The sequence below is a fragment of the Solea senegalensis genome, linkage group LG8, assembly GCF_019176455.1.
Source record: "Solea senegalensis isolate Sse05_10M linkage group LG8, IFAPA_SoseM_1, whole genome shotgun sequence".
Classification (NCBI taxonomy): Eukaryota; Metazoa; Chordata; class Actinopteri; order Pleuronectiformes; family Soleidae; genus Solea; species Solea senegalensis.
This window is the reverse complement of record NC_058028.1, coordinates 13689877-13708892: the sequence shown is the minus strand read 5'-3', so window position 1 is coordinate 13708892 and position 19016 is coordinate 13689877. Positions and strand designations below refer to the sequence as shown.

The window sequence follows — 19016 nt, the reverse complement described above, 5'->3', positions numbered from 1 at the left end:
CCAATAAAACACAAAGACGGGCTTTGTTCCTCTCAGAATTTAAACTTTATGAATGTGGTTCGGAGGCTTGAGTGGTGGTTCTGGTTCACGTTACCAACCCTGAGGGAAAAAGGAGTGAGAATGTCATAAAGTGCCACTTCACAGTGAGGAGTGGTGACATGGAAAAGCTTCTGTTCTTGTCCTCGCCACTACTGTAAGATCAATAATGATAGATGCCCACAGCTCGAGTAATTGAAGCAACATTATCTTTCAAGTCCTTTTAGAAACCTTGGTGGCTTTACGTCTGAAATCTCACAGTGGCTCTCTCTGGCCTCCTCTCACAGACTTGTCCATAATGAATCCAAGAGAATTGAACAAATAAATAAATATATTCTCTATCTGGTGCTTTGCTGTAGCTGCAGCATGCATTACAATCCCTGTCAGTATTTGCAGTGCATGGGTAGTGCTGGGATTTGGAGGCTGCTGAGCGTGGTGGGAGACAATCCAGCTGTTGGGGAGAGAAGGGGGAGTTTCCAGGCAACAATATTCGCTAAACAGGATGATTATATCAGCAACAGACTATAGAGAAGCCAAAGGGGAAAAGTCACCCACAAACACACACACAGATCAGCAAGGAACGTACTTTGCAGTGGATTCCTCGTCATACTTGGTCTTCAAATCAAAGAGTTCGGCCTGAGTTGTTTCAAGTGCTGTAAAGACGAGGAGAATGTATGTTGTCAATCTGACCGCTACAAGTCAATATGGTGTATGATATCAGGTCCCAAAAATACTTTTAGACAGTTATGTTACTTTTTTGTGTTTTTTTTCCTTGTGATAAAAAAAAAAGTGTATTAAAGTAATAGTTATGAAGTCATGATTGCAACTGTGAATCTGATTAAGCCACATTCATCTAAACCAGAAATGGATCAAGTTTCTAAATGTTCTTAATCAATAGGGATACATCTTCAGAGGCTCGGAGAAGCTTGAGACAGAAAGCTGCCATTTTTGGGCTAGTTAAAACGTGGCACAGGTCTGTTAGGAGTGACTAAGCTAGTACCTGTTTGTAGGGACTGGGTCTTGTTTTCAGCCTCTTTCAACCTTGAGGACATGGAGTCCTGGTTCTCCTGGAGTTTCCTACAAAGGCAGACAGAAGGCAAGAAAGAGAGAGAGAAAAAGGGAAAGAGAGGAGGAGAGTAGAAAGTCACAGTTAAGAGATACTGACTCAGTAAATCCTGGTTTCACACTTTGTGGCAACTGCAACTATTCTCTAGTTTTCCCACCATTTCTGAAGTGTTTTCCCCCACTAAAATCCTCCCAACACAACCCACTCCTCATTAAGCAGCCCTATTAGGCAGGAATGTCTGGCCACTGGGGCACACTGCACCCGGGGGGAGGGAGGGAGGGAGGAAAAGGGGAGGGGGAGAGAGGAGGGGGGTGTGACAGAAACCACATGGATAAAATAGATTCATTCTTAGCATATAAAAAGTTGGGCTCAGCTGAGAAATTACCACTGTGTGTAAAAACATCAATAATCTAGCACAAAGATGGTCTTTATAGCCCTCTTTGATGCCCCCCTTCTCCACCAATCTGTCTCCCCTGTCATCTCTATTTTTCTGCCCTCTACTTCATCCTTTCATCTTTCTCCTTCCCTCACTCCTTGCAGGATAAAATGCATCAAAGATGCCATCCATTTACTGCCCCTCTCAGACACAGGAAGTCGGCTCTCTGCAGACAGGAAGGGGCCTATAAAACACTGACGTACAGGAAATACAGTTGGACAATTGATCCTCTACTGTATGTCTGAAAGGAGCAATGAGCTTCAACAACTTTACACAGCAAACTAGATGACTGATATGAGGGAAAATATGAATGCTGTGATGTGAATGAAATAAACACATAAATGTCAGGAATAAACTTAAAAAGTCATGCCTCCTAACTTTGGGGGTGTTAATGACTGGCAGATTGAAGCTGTGAGCCTTTTTTACTTGCTATGTACATTATACTTGAATAATCAATGATTAATCAATTACTAAATTAGTGTATTGTATTATCATTATCAGACAACCATTAGCCATCAAATGCAGTATCCAAACAAAAAGATTGCACACAGAATTGAAAATTACTTTTGAAAAACTGATTTTTGCCTTACCTATTTATATATCATTTATGAATACACCAGAATTTCCAACCATTTTAGTGTGTGTCAACATGGTTTATAAGCTGTAAATGTGGTGTACTGAATTTAATCTGCTGCTTTTGGTTGAGAGGTGTTGATAACTTTTCACTTCCTCCCCAGGATTTTTTGAGTTATTACATGTCCATCAGAGCCTTGAACTCCTGCAGCAAAATATCCCCCAGGGTTGTACCAACTAATTATTTCAATGTGCACATATATCTTTCTTTGTGCATTTAAATCGAAATAGGAGCACATACTGTAGTTATTCAAGGCGACTACATTCAAATGACTTCTTCACTTACTCTTACAAAACTTAACCGATGCTTCATGTGAATGCCTCTGTCTTATGCAGTTAGTTTAATTGTCTTTATGTTGGATGGGGTCTTCCCTGGGAATGGACAATATCAGAGTGGGGATTCTAGCCTTTGCAAGAAGCAATATGTAATTTCAGTAGTTAGGGTTGTTTTTTTATATTACTAAACTAGCTGGCAACAGTTTAAGATTATTTACTACTGCCACAGGCTTCCTGTGTATTTGAAAACAACACACTCAAGGGGAAGTGATCTATTAAATCAAATTAAGAAACCTACATATAATTTTTGTCATTATATTCTGAACAAAATGGCTGGTATATGTTGTAACAACAGTGTGACTTGTTGATTCCAATCAAAGGCAGAATGGCAAGCGCCCACATGACTAAAATGCTGCCATTGTCATAGGTTATTTTTCATTCCTGCATTTATCTGCAAAAGGTGGTAACATCTGTGAATAAACAATAACTTTCAGATCCAAGTGATAAAGTGATACATGGGAAGAAAAAGGCTAAGGACTATTAATTGAGAAGAAATTAAGTCATGAATAGCGTTTCAAAATAAAGTTTAAAAACACCCAACAATTTACACCTATCATTCAAAGCAGTTCAGCTTCAAGTGTAAAATGTGCTCATACAAGACAGTTTTACCTCTCCTTCTCTGCATAGTCATTGTGTAGCTGGAGCTGCTTCTCCTGGGCAAGGTTCTCAGCTTGATTCTTGAGAGACTGCTCGTACTCACGGATCTTCTCCTTCAAGGCCTTAATTGTCACCTCTGGAGGAGATTAACAGCAGAATGACAAGTAGTGAGGGAGTAGGAAGGAAGAATAAAAAAAAAACAAGCAGTTTGCAATATACAGTATATAGGAGAAAGGACTATAAGGGTTTCCTAGATGTGATAAATGGCAGTGATGACGATAATGCTGTGGATGGGGCAGTTGACCTCTGCCTAAGAAGCAGCGTTTTCATTTCCTGCATTCTTCCTCTGTCAGCACAGACGAAGGCCCTGGCCCCTACGGCTCCTGCCTAATTTTTACATCCATGACTGGTGTAAAATATTCAACGTTCACCAACTTTAGATATATGCTGTATTCATTATGACTGCATTAGTCCTGAAACCCCATAACCTGCTGACGGCTGAGCTTTGTATGGGGAAGCCTGAAATAAATCTAACACATAACTGGAGTAATAAATGGATCTTGTGTGTGTGTGTGTGTGTGTGTGTGTGTTTCCCAGAGAAAGATATAAGTGAGTGAGACAATGATGAAGAGCATTTTGCTGCTTGCTGCCTTTGACTGAGGGCTCTTAGCACTTTGTGTGTGTGTGTATGTGATTTAAACTCCAGTCTCGCTGCTCTGACACATAATCAATAGAGGAGAGTCCCCTCAGAGCCCTCTTACCCCTTTACTGCTTAACTGAACTTTAAACATTTAGGTTGCGGGGATCAATGGCCCCTACACTCTTTGTATGTGTGTGTGTGTCTAAGTGTGCGGGTGTGTGTGTGTGTGTGTGTGTGTGTGTGTGTATTTAACAGGAGTGGGAGTTCCACGGTGTGTTTTGGGGTTTAAATATCCCCCATCTATTGAAGCTGGAAGGAGGGATAAAGGATGAGGGAACAGGAAAATCAATGGCAAAATGGAACCCTGCCGCTATCGAGCTGTTCCAATTAACTCTCACTGAGGAAAGGGGGATTCCAAAACATTCCCCACTCGCTCACTCACTCCTCCTTTTCAACTGAAATTAGACCACTTTTATTATGGCTTCTCACTCATCTCTCCGCCTTTGTCAGTTTTTCCATCATTCTTTACCCTGAGGTAGCCAGTCGTTTTTTTATTCATGATATTGCGCTTCATGTTTTTTTCCCTAAAAACCTATTTGAAAATGCAAAACCTTGTCAATTTTTTTGTGTTTTTGAAAAATTCATAAGGCATTGAATTATGTTCAAATATAGCCAGTTCCTTTAAAAAAAGAAGAAGAAAAAAAAGGCTTTTTATGTTTTCTAAGCTTCTCTTTGCACTGTTCTATATATCAACATGCAGGAGGTTACACTTCAAAAACTTTGCTGCCTCTTTTCACAAGAATATATAAAAATATGTTCAGAAACTGAAAATGATTTGTCATCTTGTTTCAAGTTTTTTTTTGCTAAATAACAGTCAGTTTAACAAATATAATTCAACAATTCACTTTTAAACTTTTACTCGACACCTACATATAAGTTTTACATGTGCACTGCAAGCCACTTTGTATTTATTATTGTTGTATTGTTTATATTAGTCACAAGGGTGTAAATAAATGATAAGAAGTGCTTTATATGGCACTGATGTATTAAAATGATATACACCATGTGATTATCTCTGATTAAATGGGCAACCTTCATCCAAGCCTTTCCCAAAGTCCCAAAAAATGTATCTCACTCTAACCTTGGTTTTTGACCTCTGCAAACTCTTTGTTGTAGTCCTCCAGTGTCTCTCGAAGTTTGGTGTTCTCTGTCTCAATGTCGTGCATCCTCTGGAGCTTCAGCTGCAGCTGCTGAGCCAGCTCCAGCACAGGTACAGGATCTGGCAGATAGAGACAACACACACGACGTTACCACACAGTGTAAAGATTACACACCAGGGCTGCGAGGTGGCACAGCAAGCTCGGAATAACTACATTCAAGGCCCTGCGAGAGCGAGCGTTTGCCCTGGTGAAGTGTCCTTGAGCAAGGCAATGAATCTCTAACCGCTCCAGGAGAACTGTTCAGGAGCACACCATGACCTTTGATCTCCCTGTAGAGAATTAATGGTTACTGCAAAAAATATCACAGTCACTGGCATTAAGTGATTTACCCAAGGCTGAATCTCTGCAGGACTAATATTCACATCTGACACTGGATCATCACAGATGAACAATTAAATACATCTGTGTATAATTCGATTTGTATAGTGAATCTATGAGTATTGTTATCCAATGGTTTAACTGTGACTTTCTTTCCTCCTTAAGCTTAAACTGAGTGATATATTTCTTTAGACAATTACCCACCAGTCGTATTACTGAAAATAAAAATGTACATGGCAGTCTGTCTGTCTGTCTTGCCTAATCTGTGTACACTGAGCTTGTGCTTTGAGAAAATAAAACAAAATGAATAGAGCCTCTCAGAACAGGACATGGCACAAATGTCAGCCTTTAAATGAACATGCTTCAAATGAACTTGAAAAACATGTTTTAAAAATCCTGAACTACTGAAATTCTGAAGGAGATAACTATTTTAAATCTTGATAAATAGCCATTACACTTATACCCCAAACCCTACAATTGACAAGAAAGAAAAAACATAATACATTTTACATGTACTTTATATACATTTTTACCTATTTAGGTTTAATATATTTGGTTCTTATGTTTTTATTATTCATTCTTTTTCACTTGGGTCAAGATCAGCAGTCTTGTTTTTGCCATTCTTGAGACTCAACATCAAAATCAAAATATCTTTCCATACACATACCTTAACTATGACCCCAATTAGGATAATATATTATTACTGAATCTTCATCATATTTAAATACTGATGTCAACTTCAAAGAAAATCCAGTATCAGTCATGTTTCACAGTAGATACTAGCAATGACTTAACAAACTTCACTGATTAGAAGAGAACAAAGATTTGGCATTCCATAACCGTTTAAAACACACGTAAGGTTGCGGTTTGCTTTCACATTCTGTCAATGACACAGTATCCATTAAGGCAATTGAATGATATACTATCAGCCGTTGTATCAACACAGACTTGGTTTATGTGATAAACAAATGGGTCAGCTGCTGACACAGCAAGAGGTTTCCATAAGAGAGACTGACAGAAACATAGACGACACATTAACAACAGAGATTACTTGGCTATGATCGGTTTCAGAGTTTTTTTTTATTATTCCACTCAAAAGAAAAAAAAAAGTAACGTGGGACCACACTGATGGGCTAAGCGTAGCCGTAAAACAATGGAAGTGCTAAATAAAAGATTAAAGACACAGAGGCAGGGGGAAGAAAGACAACTTTCTGGAGGCATTTTACCAACATTTCCGAACACACAGCAGGGTTAACTGTCAGTGTGATGAAGAGAACCCTGTCAGTCAGGCCAATCACATCTGATTGGTGCTCATGGGTGGCAGACTGGTGACAGGCAGCCAAGAGACGCAGGCGATCCTCATCAGCATGCCAGCTAAAAGAGCAGTTTGTGTGTGCGTGTTTATGTGTGTGTGTGTGTTGTACAGATAAGAGGAACTGACAGCTTACAGCTGGGGGTGAGGGCTGTGTGTGTCTGTGTGTAGATACGCATGCATGTGTGTGTGTGTGTCTCGTGTCTGACGCAGTTAGATATCTTAACTATGATAATGAGAGATCAGCAGAGAACGATTGGGGAATTTCATGCTGATTTTGTGCTGTCAAGGTGACACACCATGCAGGGCTAAGCTCTGACACACACAGAGGCACATACACCTTGTCACAAACACAAGGGCGCACTTACATAGACTCATATAATGTAAATATACACAGTAAAAACAAACACTAAGGAGGAGGAAACCGAACTTGGACTCCTATCTGCCTCTGTGCCCTTGAAAATCTAATTTCTCTCTCCCATATCAAAACTTTGTCCTTAGAATAGGCTCCTCTCCAAATCAAAAGTACAGCTTGTTAAAAGCACAAAGCAGTTGGACTTGTAGGCAACTGCCACTGAACACTCTTGCCAGACACCTTTAATCTAAAGCAGAGCACACACTGGGCTGACTAACCAGACCTTCAGCTGATAGAAGACAGGACAAAACACACTGTTTCCTCTTTCAAGACTGCTGCATTAGTCAGGCTGGTCTGTGTCTGTGAGCGTGTGTGCATCAGGCATTACATCATTGTCTCGCTGCAAGTTAAGAATAGCCCCGTCAGAGCTGGCGCTGACTTATTGGGAGCAGTACAATCCAAAGATATTACTGTAGGTCTATCCATGTGGGAATATGATGACCTCCTTACGCTATAGATGAACTCAAGTCCTATTCCTACACAGCCCCTCCACAGCTTCCATGAAGCTGAAAATCTCCTTGCAACACCCGGTACTGCATTTCCTCCCTCAAACTCTATGCAATGAATGTGATCGCTAATGTGTGCACTGTGCAGCAGCCAATCATGGGCGCACTTGTCATCCATATCAGGAAGCACCTTCTGTTAAGATCCTCTAAAGGCTAAACCAGGGGAGATGATTTCGCAGGGACATACTGAGGCGTTGCAAATGCCTGGATGCACACTGTACAAGCACCAGAGGGACAGTGCAATCCTTTTCCTCTTCCCTTTTGATGCCGATTGCACGGATAAAGGTGTTTGTAAACCACATTTCTGGACTCGGGAGGAGTGTCAAGAAGCAAACACAAACGCATACATACAGCAATTTCAATAAACACAGTCCTACCTGGGACATCAATTATTTTCTTATAAACGTTCAAGAAGGCGGCCTCTGCTTCTTTACTTCTCTTACTCAAGGCATCGATCTGGAAAAAGACAAAAAAATAAATGGTTAATTGTCATGCACACCAACCTCAGATCAATATCACATCCACAGACTCCAAAGGCAGACCCATCAATTTCACAGTAAGAGTAGTCTACATATCTGTCTATCCTCACTATGCATTGGTATGTTGCATGCAATCATGACTGTCTTGACAGTGGCTGTGTTGGTGTTTCCTTCCAGTGAAGTAAGTTCAGCTGTTCAGCTGATGACGGATGCATTTCGTTTGCTGCATGCCCGTGTCCGTCTGTCCTCAAGTAAGTGTGTCTTAGTCCACTAGTGTGTGTGTGTGTGTGTGTGTGTGCGATTCTGTGTGAATGTGTGTTCGTTTCCCCTCCAGCAGGCTGACATCATTAAACAGCTGGCTCAGTCTTTCCAGCCACAGCAGGGGTAGATTATTCAGTCAGCTCTTAGCAGCAATACAGTGTGGATCCATTACCGATGCAGCCATTAACACAAGAGGGCACGGCATGCATTCCATCACCGATAATATTGAAACGGACAGCATTAGAACAGATCCATAAGAGATTAATTCTAAAATCACACTGAAGGAACTTTTACAGTTGTCAACACTGAAACATCAGGCAAAAAAGGTCTACAACAGCCTCTGTGTCACTCTTCAATATGAGAAGCAGACAGAGTAGGCGAAACACATCTGAAATCAAATCTAAATCGAGGGAAACAGATGCCAAATAAAGACATTCAGATGGTGCTACTGTACTGGGCAGAGCTACAGCTGACTCCTCTGGCTCATGCACTCAGACTAAACAGCCTTGTGTTTCTTGTCCAACTCCTCCAGCGCATTCTCTGAGAGAAAGGGAATAAAGACAAAAGCCTATATAAGTCCAAATATAAAGTCTTCACATTCCCAGCCAAGCCAGTAGTGTAGTTGATGGGTGGTTTAGGGGTTCTTGCCACTGTAAACAGAGCGAGCTACATGTAATACTGCCTGGGCTCCTATGGGAACCTAATAAATCTCTTCACATGGCTTTGATTCATCTCTAGTTTTTTAGCCGCAAAACATCTGGCCCCGAGTTGGCTGGTGCCAGCAACTACTCTCCCCCCTTCTATTGCTCCCATTCTCTCTTTTGAATTCTGCCTCTTGTCACTTTAATGTTTTCTGACTCATAGTTTTTTCTTTCCTTCAATCATTTTCAGTGTCAGTCTTTCTCACATGTTTCTCTGCCAAACAATCATGTCTCTCTCTGGCATGTTCACTTCTCCTGTCTTGCTCTTTTTCTCTCCGTCTTCCTCTCTCTCTCTCTCTCTCTCTCTCTCTCACACACACCCACATGCATTACTATCTAACTACTATATCTCACATCACACAGCATCATGTAGCTTACCCTCATCATGTGCTATGTGACACTGAGTGATCAGATCCTGCAAGGCCAGTACTGGGAGATTACCCATGCAGAGTACTAATACCACTCACACACAACATCAAACCTGTTCATCAGTGTCAAAATGCAACTGCATATATACAAGAGTATGTGAGCTTCACAGCACCACAGCATTATCTCATGATAAAGAGATCACAAAAACACACACTCACAAACCAATGCAAAAAAATGATCTGCTGATGGCAGTGAAGGAAGCCAGCTGCGTGACTGTACAATGACTGGGCCAAGGTCAGTGGTACAGCAGCTTTATATAGCCCGACAAGGGAGGCAGGAAATAGACATTTAATGTAGGACACACCCTACAGTTAGAGGCAGGTTAACTGCAGGACCAGAGCCATTAGAAGACCACCCAGGATTTGCAAATGCAATCCTGCTGTTCTAAACTTCAGCTCTTTCAACCAACCCCAATGACATCTGCTATTACATGCTCCCCTGCCCCCGCCCCCACCCACCTCACACACACACCAAGCCAAACAAATGAAATGACACAAATGATACCTCACCAGTTATCAGTAGGTTACTGACGAGAAGTGCTTGCTATTGCAAAAGGTATCCCTGACACATCCACATACACAAACACATATGTACATACGTCAGCACCTTGTGCCATCATCACTCAGCACTGCCTTGCTCCCATATCTAACCCATAGTGTGTGAAGGGCATCAGGCTGACCTGCGCGCGTGCGTGCATGTGCATGTGTGTGGGTGCGGGTGTGTGTGTGTGGGCCCCAGTGGAGTCTGATAAGGGGAGGCTATGGGAAGCAGAGACTGAAGCCTTGGATAATGGAAAAGCTTATCAGATCGATGGACCAACAAGGAACACTGAACATGCAATACTCGCACACACACACACCCATACACATAACCGGTTTACCAAACTGAGGCCTTGTGAAAACAGTACTGTTATTGGTAATAATGATGACCCAAGGGCATCCACCTTTCAATGCCAAAGATTAAACAAAGTATTAAGACCTTCAAGTTCCTAGGTTAAAACTTTTTATTGTTCTTTCTGGTTTCCACATTCACTTAGTAAAGATTCAAGCTCCTGGGTAAAACGTTTAAGGTTAAATTACTGTGGGACTTCAACAGGAAGACCCTCTGGTTTCTGGTGCTGTCTTGTCCTTGATCAAAGCATCGAGGGGTAAGCAAACAAAGCCAGGCTAAAATTACACATTCTCAGAGCTACTCATGTTGTGGCATGCAAGCGCGCAGAATAGTCGACTGATTGATGGGCTGCTCTAAGACTGGCGCGGGTGTACAGTATTATCTCAATAATCATAAGATAATGTCTTTCTCAGTTCCGCGACCACCCACTAAGCGCCTCAGCATGTTCTGGTGTGCACGTCGCCGAGGTGTGTCAACATGAGGATGGTGGAAACAGCTGACAAAGCCCCAATTATACAGCTGCTGTTTCTATTCTCTAAATAGACTGTGGATCATCAGCAGAACATGGTGGAACCACTATGAATTACAGCACTTTTACACAACCACTGGCTGTGGTTGCTGCACCAACAGAAGAATATGGAAAATGGAAAAAACCCAGTGTTAAACTGTAATATTCTATGGCCAGTAGCAAAGCAGCACTGTCACCATCTATTGAGATGATTTTGTTTGTGCTTGTGTGCGTTTCCGTGTGTGTGCTAAAGAAGAGGCACCACTGGGCTAAATGTCCACCCACTCCAATCCCAAATAATGCCCGAATCTAAACTGGCCTCTTCCACTCCTACCCTCTGACTTTCACATATGGGAGTGAACTGGAAATGCATGGCTGCCAGTAAGGAGGAGTTATGATGGAAATAGGCCAAAATGATGGAGGAGATAGAGGAACAGTGGGAGTATAATATAGCACACACGCATGCAAAAGTCACCTCTTATAAGTCAAGGTACATAAAAACTTCAGGTACAACATTAAATTGAAAGAAAACGAATGTTCCACATTAAACAAAAACGGCTCATGATTCACTTGATCGACAAACAACAGCTAACCCCAACGAATCATGCAGACGAAGTCTGAGGAAATAGCATTTGGTGAGTTGTGACAGGCTAGAGCCGGGGTTTGTGGTGTGTTTTTTTGCAGGATGCAATTTAAACACACCCTCAGGCTGCAGGACTTCATGAATAGGACAGAAAATCAAGAGCAGAGTGAAGAAAAGATGTAGAGGAAAGAGGGGAAATGAGATAGTGGCAGAAGAGTAAGGGATGGTGAGGAAAAGGGAGAAGGGGAACGAGTGAGAGAGAAGAGGTGACAATTCAAGAGGAATGATGAAAGTGGGAAAAAAGGAGGAAAGTGTACTGAGACATCGTCTCAGTGCTGCGCTTAGACATGTACCGTATGTTTATCACTACGTCAATATAAACGATCAATGACACACTCACCTCTCCTTGGAAGCTCTTGAGCAAAGGGGCAACCTGTTTCCGGAAATCCTATGAAATAAAGAGAAGAGGAGAGAAGTCAGTCTAAAACAAATTTGACCATCAACTAATCCATTTTAGTGCAAACAAAACAGAGCTGTGGCAGATGTGGCAGAGCTCCTCACGAGCATCAACAACTTTACAATGAATATTGTAAAGAAAACTCACTAGTCCTTCTAATGGCCATTCTTGTCACTGCCAATTGATAAAGTGTAGTGGGTGAGTGAGTGGTGGATGTGATAGAAAGGGGGAGGCCAGGTTTGTACCCTGAGGTGCTCTTGTGGACTGCAATTCTCATAAGAACAGGTGCAGCACCACCCAGGGGCACCATCAGTGTGTGAGAGATAGAGAGTAGATGAGCCACAGTGTAGGACTACAGTTGATGCAAATCGACTTAGTGCAGCAACTTTTTACTATAAAGCAATTGCTTTTCTTTTAGGAGGTGCAATCGCATGACTTTACAGTTTCCAGAGTCAACGGACTCAGATTAGATAGCCAGTTGAGAGTGTATCAAGGGAACATGCAAATTATCATGCTGTTAGCTGAGCCTACGTCCTGACTAACTGAACTGGAGCGTATGGTAAAACGCAGAATAGGACATTCTGTACAGGAACATTTGATTTGCACAGTTTTTCGACACATACTCACAAAACTACCAAATAAAGATGTGAAGTAGGGCAACAACAGACGTGTGGCTTGGGAGACTTTCGAAAACTCTGTCTAAAAGCATAACTGATGCTGAAGGGAATGAGCATCCCAAGCTGATTGGGGACCAGTGTCTAGGCTTGGCCTAATCCAAGGTTGGTCCAGACAGGCTGCTTGTCTGGGGCTGAGGACAGGTCATGACCTCAGTGACCCTGCTCCATTGTTACCTCATCAGGGGTCGTTGTGGCTGTTTGTCTGGGCCAATTCAATATTCCCCTGCTACTGATAATGACCTCCAGTCTGCCCCCCCTCTTACTACTCTGACTCTCCCTTTCTTTCTCTCACACACACACACGAAATACAAAATAGCCAGTGTATACTTTCTGTCAAATGCATTAGGATTTTGATTAAATCCAATTTTCCATTTCAGTTAGTTGTTTGGTTACCCGCACTACCTCCTATTTGAACTAATAAAAACATTTTTTTATCGCACCATTTACTTCAGGCTAGGCTCTACTGTTTCGTCAGAACCAAGGATAATGTGCACAAAAATGTGTCTGTGTTAAGATGAAGTGGTATGCGCGACAGTTTTCATTTCACCCTTTATACTTAGCATGGTATTATCACTGAGCCTTTAAATTTATGGAAATATTTATGTATGTACTGTGACCAAAAAACAAACCTCTGCATAATGTAATTCAGTCTTGTCTAGGAGTGCTCCAATAATTAGTACCTTTGTTCAAATCTTCAACTTTTGTTAAAATTGTCTGGGTGAGGAGCCAACTCTATAACACCATCATCTTTTTAACAATACGCTGTTTGTATCTCGTTGGTCTTTATAGGTTAGAAAATGTCCTGACATTATTTGAGATTAGATGTGAATCTTTCCAACTTTCATTGTTGTACTTGAAGTTGTGCGGGTGATTAAATGCTGGAGCAGTCAAGATGAGCCTCCACACATATGCTGAACACACGCATATACACAAAAACAAACACTGAAATAACATGTAGAGACAAGCTTCTGCTTTTGTTGAATACCCCAGCACTGAACCCCTTTGGTCCACTCTCTACTGCTATGGCCCCCTGCCCCCACCACTTCCAAAGATTTATGACCATATAACATAACAATGCACACAGACACCATGGTCAATCTGTGTGTGTGTGTGTGTGTGTGTGTGTGTGTAGTGAGGGGAGAGAGGAGGGGCCAGGCAGTGGGAGATGGATGGCTGGTGTGTGAGCTGCCGGCAGACAGCAGACAGGCCAGCCCAAGGAATCCTCCAGGGAGTATGGAACTCACATTTGCTGTCTGTCTACCCTGCAGCTAAACACAAACGTGTGTATGTGCATACATGCGCGCGCACACACACACACACACACACACACACACACACACACACACACACAAGCACAGACAAAGTTGTTTTACTACCACTGCCTCTGGCTAGCAATCTTTGGGACATTTTACAACCATTCCCACCCTTGCCTTTATAACAGTGTATTAGAGGAGTCTTGACTAACTAAAAGTAAATTAAGAAGTGGATGAATAATTCAGGCAAGTTAGGAAGCACAGTGAGAGATGGTCTAAAAAAAAAAAAAATCAACACTGCGTCAGTGCTAATGAATTATGAAAACTTTGTTTTCACGCTGCATTTCTTTGCACTACTTTCATAATGCTACAAAAGCCTGTGTGAGAGTGCGTGCGTGTGTGTTATTATGCAGACCATGAGTGCAGTTCACACTGAGTACAGCTCAGCAGACTAGACACAGTCAACGTGGGCTGGTCTCCTGGTTGTTGAATAATGGATCAGAGACGGACTCCTGCTCAGCCTAATGCAGTCTGATCTGATGTGACTGTGATCTCTGCTGACTGGTGTGGACCACAGAGAACTGACAGCCAGTTCTATAGGCCGGTCAACCACACGCACGCACACACACACACACTGTCATGCATGAGAAGGCGAACACAGCTTTGCAAATGCACACAAGACGACTGGGGCATTTTTAATCAAGCGTAGAACATCACACGTTATGAAGCAGTCTACTTGGTAAGCAGCCTTGATGCCTATACACGTCCAAACCCCAGAGTTTTAGTGTCGATTCCTATTGAGCTGGTTACAGCCCTGAAATGAATCCTGTCGCTCATCTGGCCTGGCTCAGATTCCTCCTCCACATACCAGGGAGATGCCAGGGGCCACACAGACGCCAGAGGAGCCTTCCTAAATCACAGCCTTGTTACACTGATGAATGTGTGTGTCCCGTTCTGTGATCTCAGCTATCTGCCTCTGTGTGTTTGTGTGTGCGCCTCTGTGTCTGCACTTTTTCTTTGTGTGCATGTTCTCTCTTTTTTTCTCACTTAGTGTGTTTCTTCGACACCTCTGAGTCAGTTTTGCTTCCCTGTGTGTGTGTTGCTAGTTATGTGGTTATACCTGAAAATGAGATTAGAGATAAAAGTGCAAGGTGACGTGAAATTAGCGTCTTGTGTGCGCAGGTACAGTTTCCTCTGGTGTATACAGTATACTCCTCTGTACCAGGCGGGCTACATGCTGAAGTCAATAGTCACAAAGCTCATCCTGTGGTAACTATAATAGGCCTACTGTCAACTCCACCGAGAGATGACAATTTTCTATCCACTGTCTACGCCATTCATACATAATTCATACTACCATCAATAATTCACCATGGTGACATTACCAATAATAACACAACAATACTTTGTTTTCACTGTGTGGTGTGAAATGTGTTGCCTTGGTTACAGAGATGAAACAAATATTCCCAGGAGGAGTGATGGGAACACAGGAAAAAGACAGAATTCCCTCCTGATCCCACTTACTAGTGTTGTCACTCTCTCACTCCCTCTCTCTCCCTCCCTTTCTTTCTGTCTCGCATACAAACTCACAGACCACACTTTCTGCATGCAGAAAAAAACTAGGTCAGATAATACAAACTCCTGAGGGGCTTTCTGTTTTGTCTCTTTAGGATTTCAGGGAAACTAATGGAGAGACTATTTTTGGGAGCCAAGCCCACATCTCTGTGCTGTCTCCTCCTCCCCTGCTTGTTCAGTAAATAATCATGGCTGCTGTTCTAAGGAGGAGAACAGACACTGAGAAACACTAAGGCAGATGTGATTATCAGAAGGACTGCAGGATGTACACGTGTTTGTGTGTTGGTGCATGTTCGTGAATATCAGGTTTTTCTCACCTCTGGTGTGTTCTTCTTGAACTCACGGCTCAGGTCGATTAGTTTCTTCCTGGACTGTTCACTCTCATCCTGTCTGTTGGCGAGCTGTGTGGCGGTGGCATCCAGTTCTTTCTGCAACACAAAAGCACATTTTCAGGTTTGCTGCAAAGAATCCTGAACATTTTATAGCTATAGCTATTGTCAGTACTACAACTATAAATGCCAGCAGTCTCCTTGACCCATCTGGCACACTGCAGACTACCCAGCTTGCCTTGGCTGAATTCAGCCAGTGTGCTGCAGCAGCTGAGGCAGAGAACAGAACCACTACACCAGTGTCCTGCCATAGATAACCTATCTACACCAGTAGCTTGATCTGCAATCAGGACAAGCAATATGTGAGTCATTCAGCCCATCAGTCAATCAGTAACCACTGTGTTGGACATGACATCTTCTGAAGCAATAGACTGCTATACACGCAGTTCACAGCAATTATTGACTGTCTGCACTTGATGACCCCTCCCCTCCCTACATAACAACAACAGCACAATTATCAACAACAGCAGTGTTGTCAAGGCTGAGGCAGGGCTCGCCTTTATCCACATTCATGTTGCATTGTTATTAACAGCTATTTATGAGACTAGTTCCAGATGATGGACCAAGAGCTGACATTAACAAGATACCCAGGCCTTGTAAAGATTCTATCTCTTTCTGCTGAGTGTGTGAGCATAGCTGGATGATGTTTCTGTTGGATTCTTTTCCTCTGTCACTAATGCTGGATCGAGTTACAGAGTTGCCAGTCCAGAGGATGACATGAGGAAGGGACCTCATATTACGTATGAGGATATTTTAAATTATTTTGTGCTGTCACTTGCCGTGGATGGTTGAATGTATGAATAAAACAATAAATATATCACACAACTATATCAACTGTTACTTGGGACTCCAACTCGGTGCACTAACACCAGCGAATCATCATTAGCTGTGGTTTTATCTTCTGCTGCTGCTGGTGACACCTTGGAGGTTTCACCTACAGCTGCTGACGTCACCTTGGAGTTTTTACCTACCTACAGCTGCTGGAGTTTTTACCTGCCTTTCACAGTGCAGAGGTTTGTAGGTTTGCTTTGAAACAAGCAGACATATGAATGCTTTAGTGACTTTGAATGCTTTAAGTGAAGTTTTCTGGAGGAGGAAAAAAGCGTATCCACCACTTTGCATCCACATTCTCATCTTGCTTGATCACCTGTGCTTAAACCAACTGCTGACTGCATACATGATACCTGTTGTCTAGAAACAATATTATCAGTCAATGTTTTGTCCTGCTTGCTGCGTAAAGCTGCTACTGACCCAAAATTCCCAACCAAAAGTCTCTCACGTAAATAATGGGAGACATCTAGTTTCATCTTTCTGCCTAAAATACAGTCACAGAAACAGAGGCAGAATGAACAAAGCCAGGGGGAAAAGGACAGAAAATAAAGGTTATCATAAAGCAAATAGAACAAACTGCTGTACATAAATAAGAATGAGGAAGAAGGCGACAATGACAAAGACAGCAACAGCGAAGGCAAGAGCAATAAAGAGGAGGAGCTATCATCCCAAAGTTACGTATCGGTTCTCGTGTATACGGGCCCTTATGTGGTGTTTCCATCATGGTACAGTTCGGTTTGGTACAGAACAGTACCATTTCGAATAGTAATGGGGAGTGCCCGATTGCTGCATAGCGTGCGACAAACGATGACATCGAACACAACACAACAGACAACAATGCTCTTTTTTTTCCTACTTGGTTTGTGGCTGTTTATCTCAGCGACATGTCAAGCTTTGTATGAGAATAGACCGCGGGCGGTTGCCTATACTTCCATGGGATATTTACACTGATAGCAAGGGAGTACATTTTTCTGTCGCACAATCAGCTGACTGTTGTGGGTGGAGCTACAATGAGCTATACTGGTGCCCCAAGGGAACGGTACCAAAGAATGGATCAGTTGGGGCCAGTTATTCTGGTACTGTTCCTAATGGAAACGCAAAAACATACATACCGCACAATACCAAACTGTTCCCCTCGGTGGATACACAACTTCACTCTGCTTTTTCATATTATTTTGGGTTTATTGGTGACTGGCATCATGTCCCACCAAGTAATTACAGAGTTGTTACATTGTCATTCATGAGCTCTCCATGTCATTATGTTCTACTAAGGAGCATCAACTGAGTCAACACCTCGTGGATAATTCTTTATACCAGTGGAGCCCAATGTTTGGCTTAATATCAAATCAGTTCTAATTTTTATTTTTACACTGGCCAAACCCATTAAGCCCCCCACCCTTCCCATACCTAAACAAATCATCCACTCACTCAATCAGCCAGTATTTTCTTCTCCTCCACTTAAATCTCTCTCTTCTCCCTTTCCTCTACCTCCCCCTTTCCTTCTCCTCCCTCCCATCCACCTCCTGTGAGGCCGCCCACCCCTGAGAGCGATTAAATGCTGCTGAAGGGCCGTTATGCTAACTAACACTAATCATTTAATACACACATTACCACAGGGGCCCTTGTGGCCCAGTCTGCTGACAAGGTCCCAAAACACATGCACACATGCACACATGCACGCCGCCCCACCCTCTAAAAAAAAAATAGTGTGATCAAGAACTAATTAGGAGAGTTTTTCCTCCCCATCAGCATTAAGTTCAATTCCCTGTCCAGCCGTGATCTTGCTTTATCCACAAACCATAAAAAAAATATAAAAAATGGACTCTGCAATGGATTTTACACAGTAGCACAGGATGTTGGAGGAAAAAATAATCTCACTTGCTTACATGCGATCTTACTCCCTCTGCCCACAGAGCAGTTGATGTAGCAGCCTGTGTGCCCATGGCCATGGAGCAGCTGCACTATCTGTTAGTGAATTCGAGCATGCACACAAGCTTGTGCAACCCTTGATGAAAGGAGGAACCTAATACATTTTAATCATGTTAGATTAATTGTCAAAAAAATTATTGCTCTAGTTCATGATTAGAGGTGTAATTATTATACTGGTAGAGATTAGCTACAGAACAAGGACACAAGACCCACTTGATTCAAAATATTAACATCAAATTGGCAGATATTATATGATGAATTAGGCCTAAGGCTTCCTTTCTAGGTGGTGCCACATCACTAAAATCATTTTAATATAATTAATCAGTGGAACACTTTAGTTATAAGTATATCTAAATTCGGAACACAATCAGGACACATTTAGGTATATCCCGAAAGTTAAGATATAAAGCAGTCAATCATCCAGGGCCGTTCAACACAAGGAATACATTCTGAATGCCTCCCTCAAGGAGGGGAAACCATGGCTAACAAAAACATTGATAAATGCCTGCAAGAAGAAAAACACCCTGTATAGACAATA

The 19016-nt window shown here is 42.3% G+C and overlaps 1 protein-coding gene across 4 annotated transcripts in view; it reads right to left on the bottom strand.

The window, feature by feature from the left end:
- Positions 1-19016, bottom strand: part of cux1b (cut-like homeobox 1b) — a 62549-nt gene that overhangs the window by 25177 nt on the left and 18356 nt on the right. For all 4 annotated transcript variants that reach the window (XM_044031375.1, XM_044031376.1, XM_044031377.1 and 1 more), the window contains exons 2-8: positions 15647-15757; positions 11768-11815; positions 7893-7971; positions 4886-5023; positions 3117-3240; positions 1037-1113; positions 623-689 (exon numbers count right to left, since the gene is read on the bottom strand). In XM_044031375.1, coding sequence (XP_043887310.1) covers positions 623-689; positions 1037-1113; positions 3117-3240; positions 4886-5023; positions 7893-7971; positions 11768-11815; positions 15647-15757 — 644 coding nt within the window. The remainder of the gene's footprint in view (positions 1-622; positions 690-1036; positions 1114-3116; positions 3241-4885; positions 5024-7892; positions 7972-11767; positions 11816-15646; positions 15758-19016) is intronic.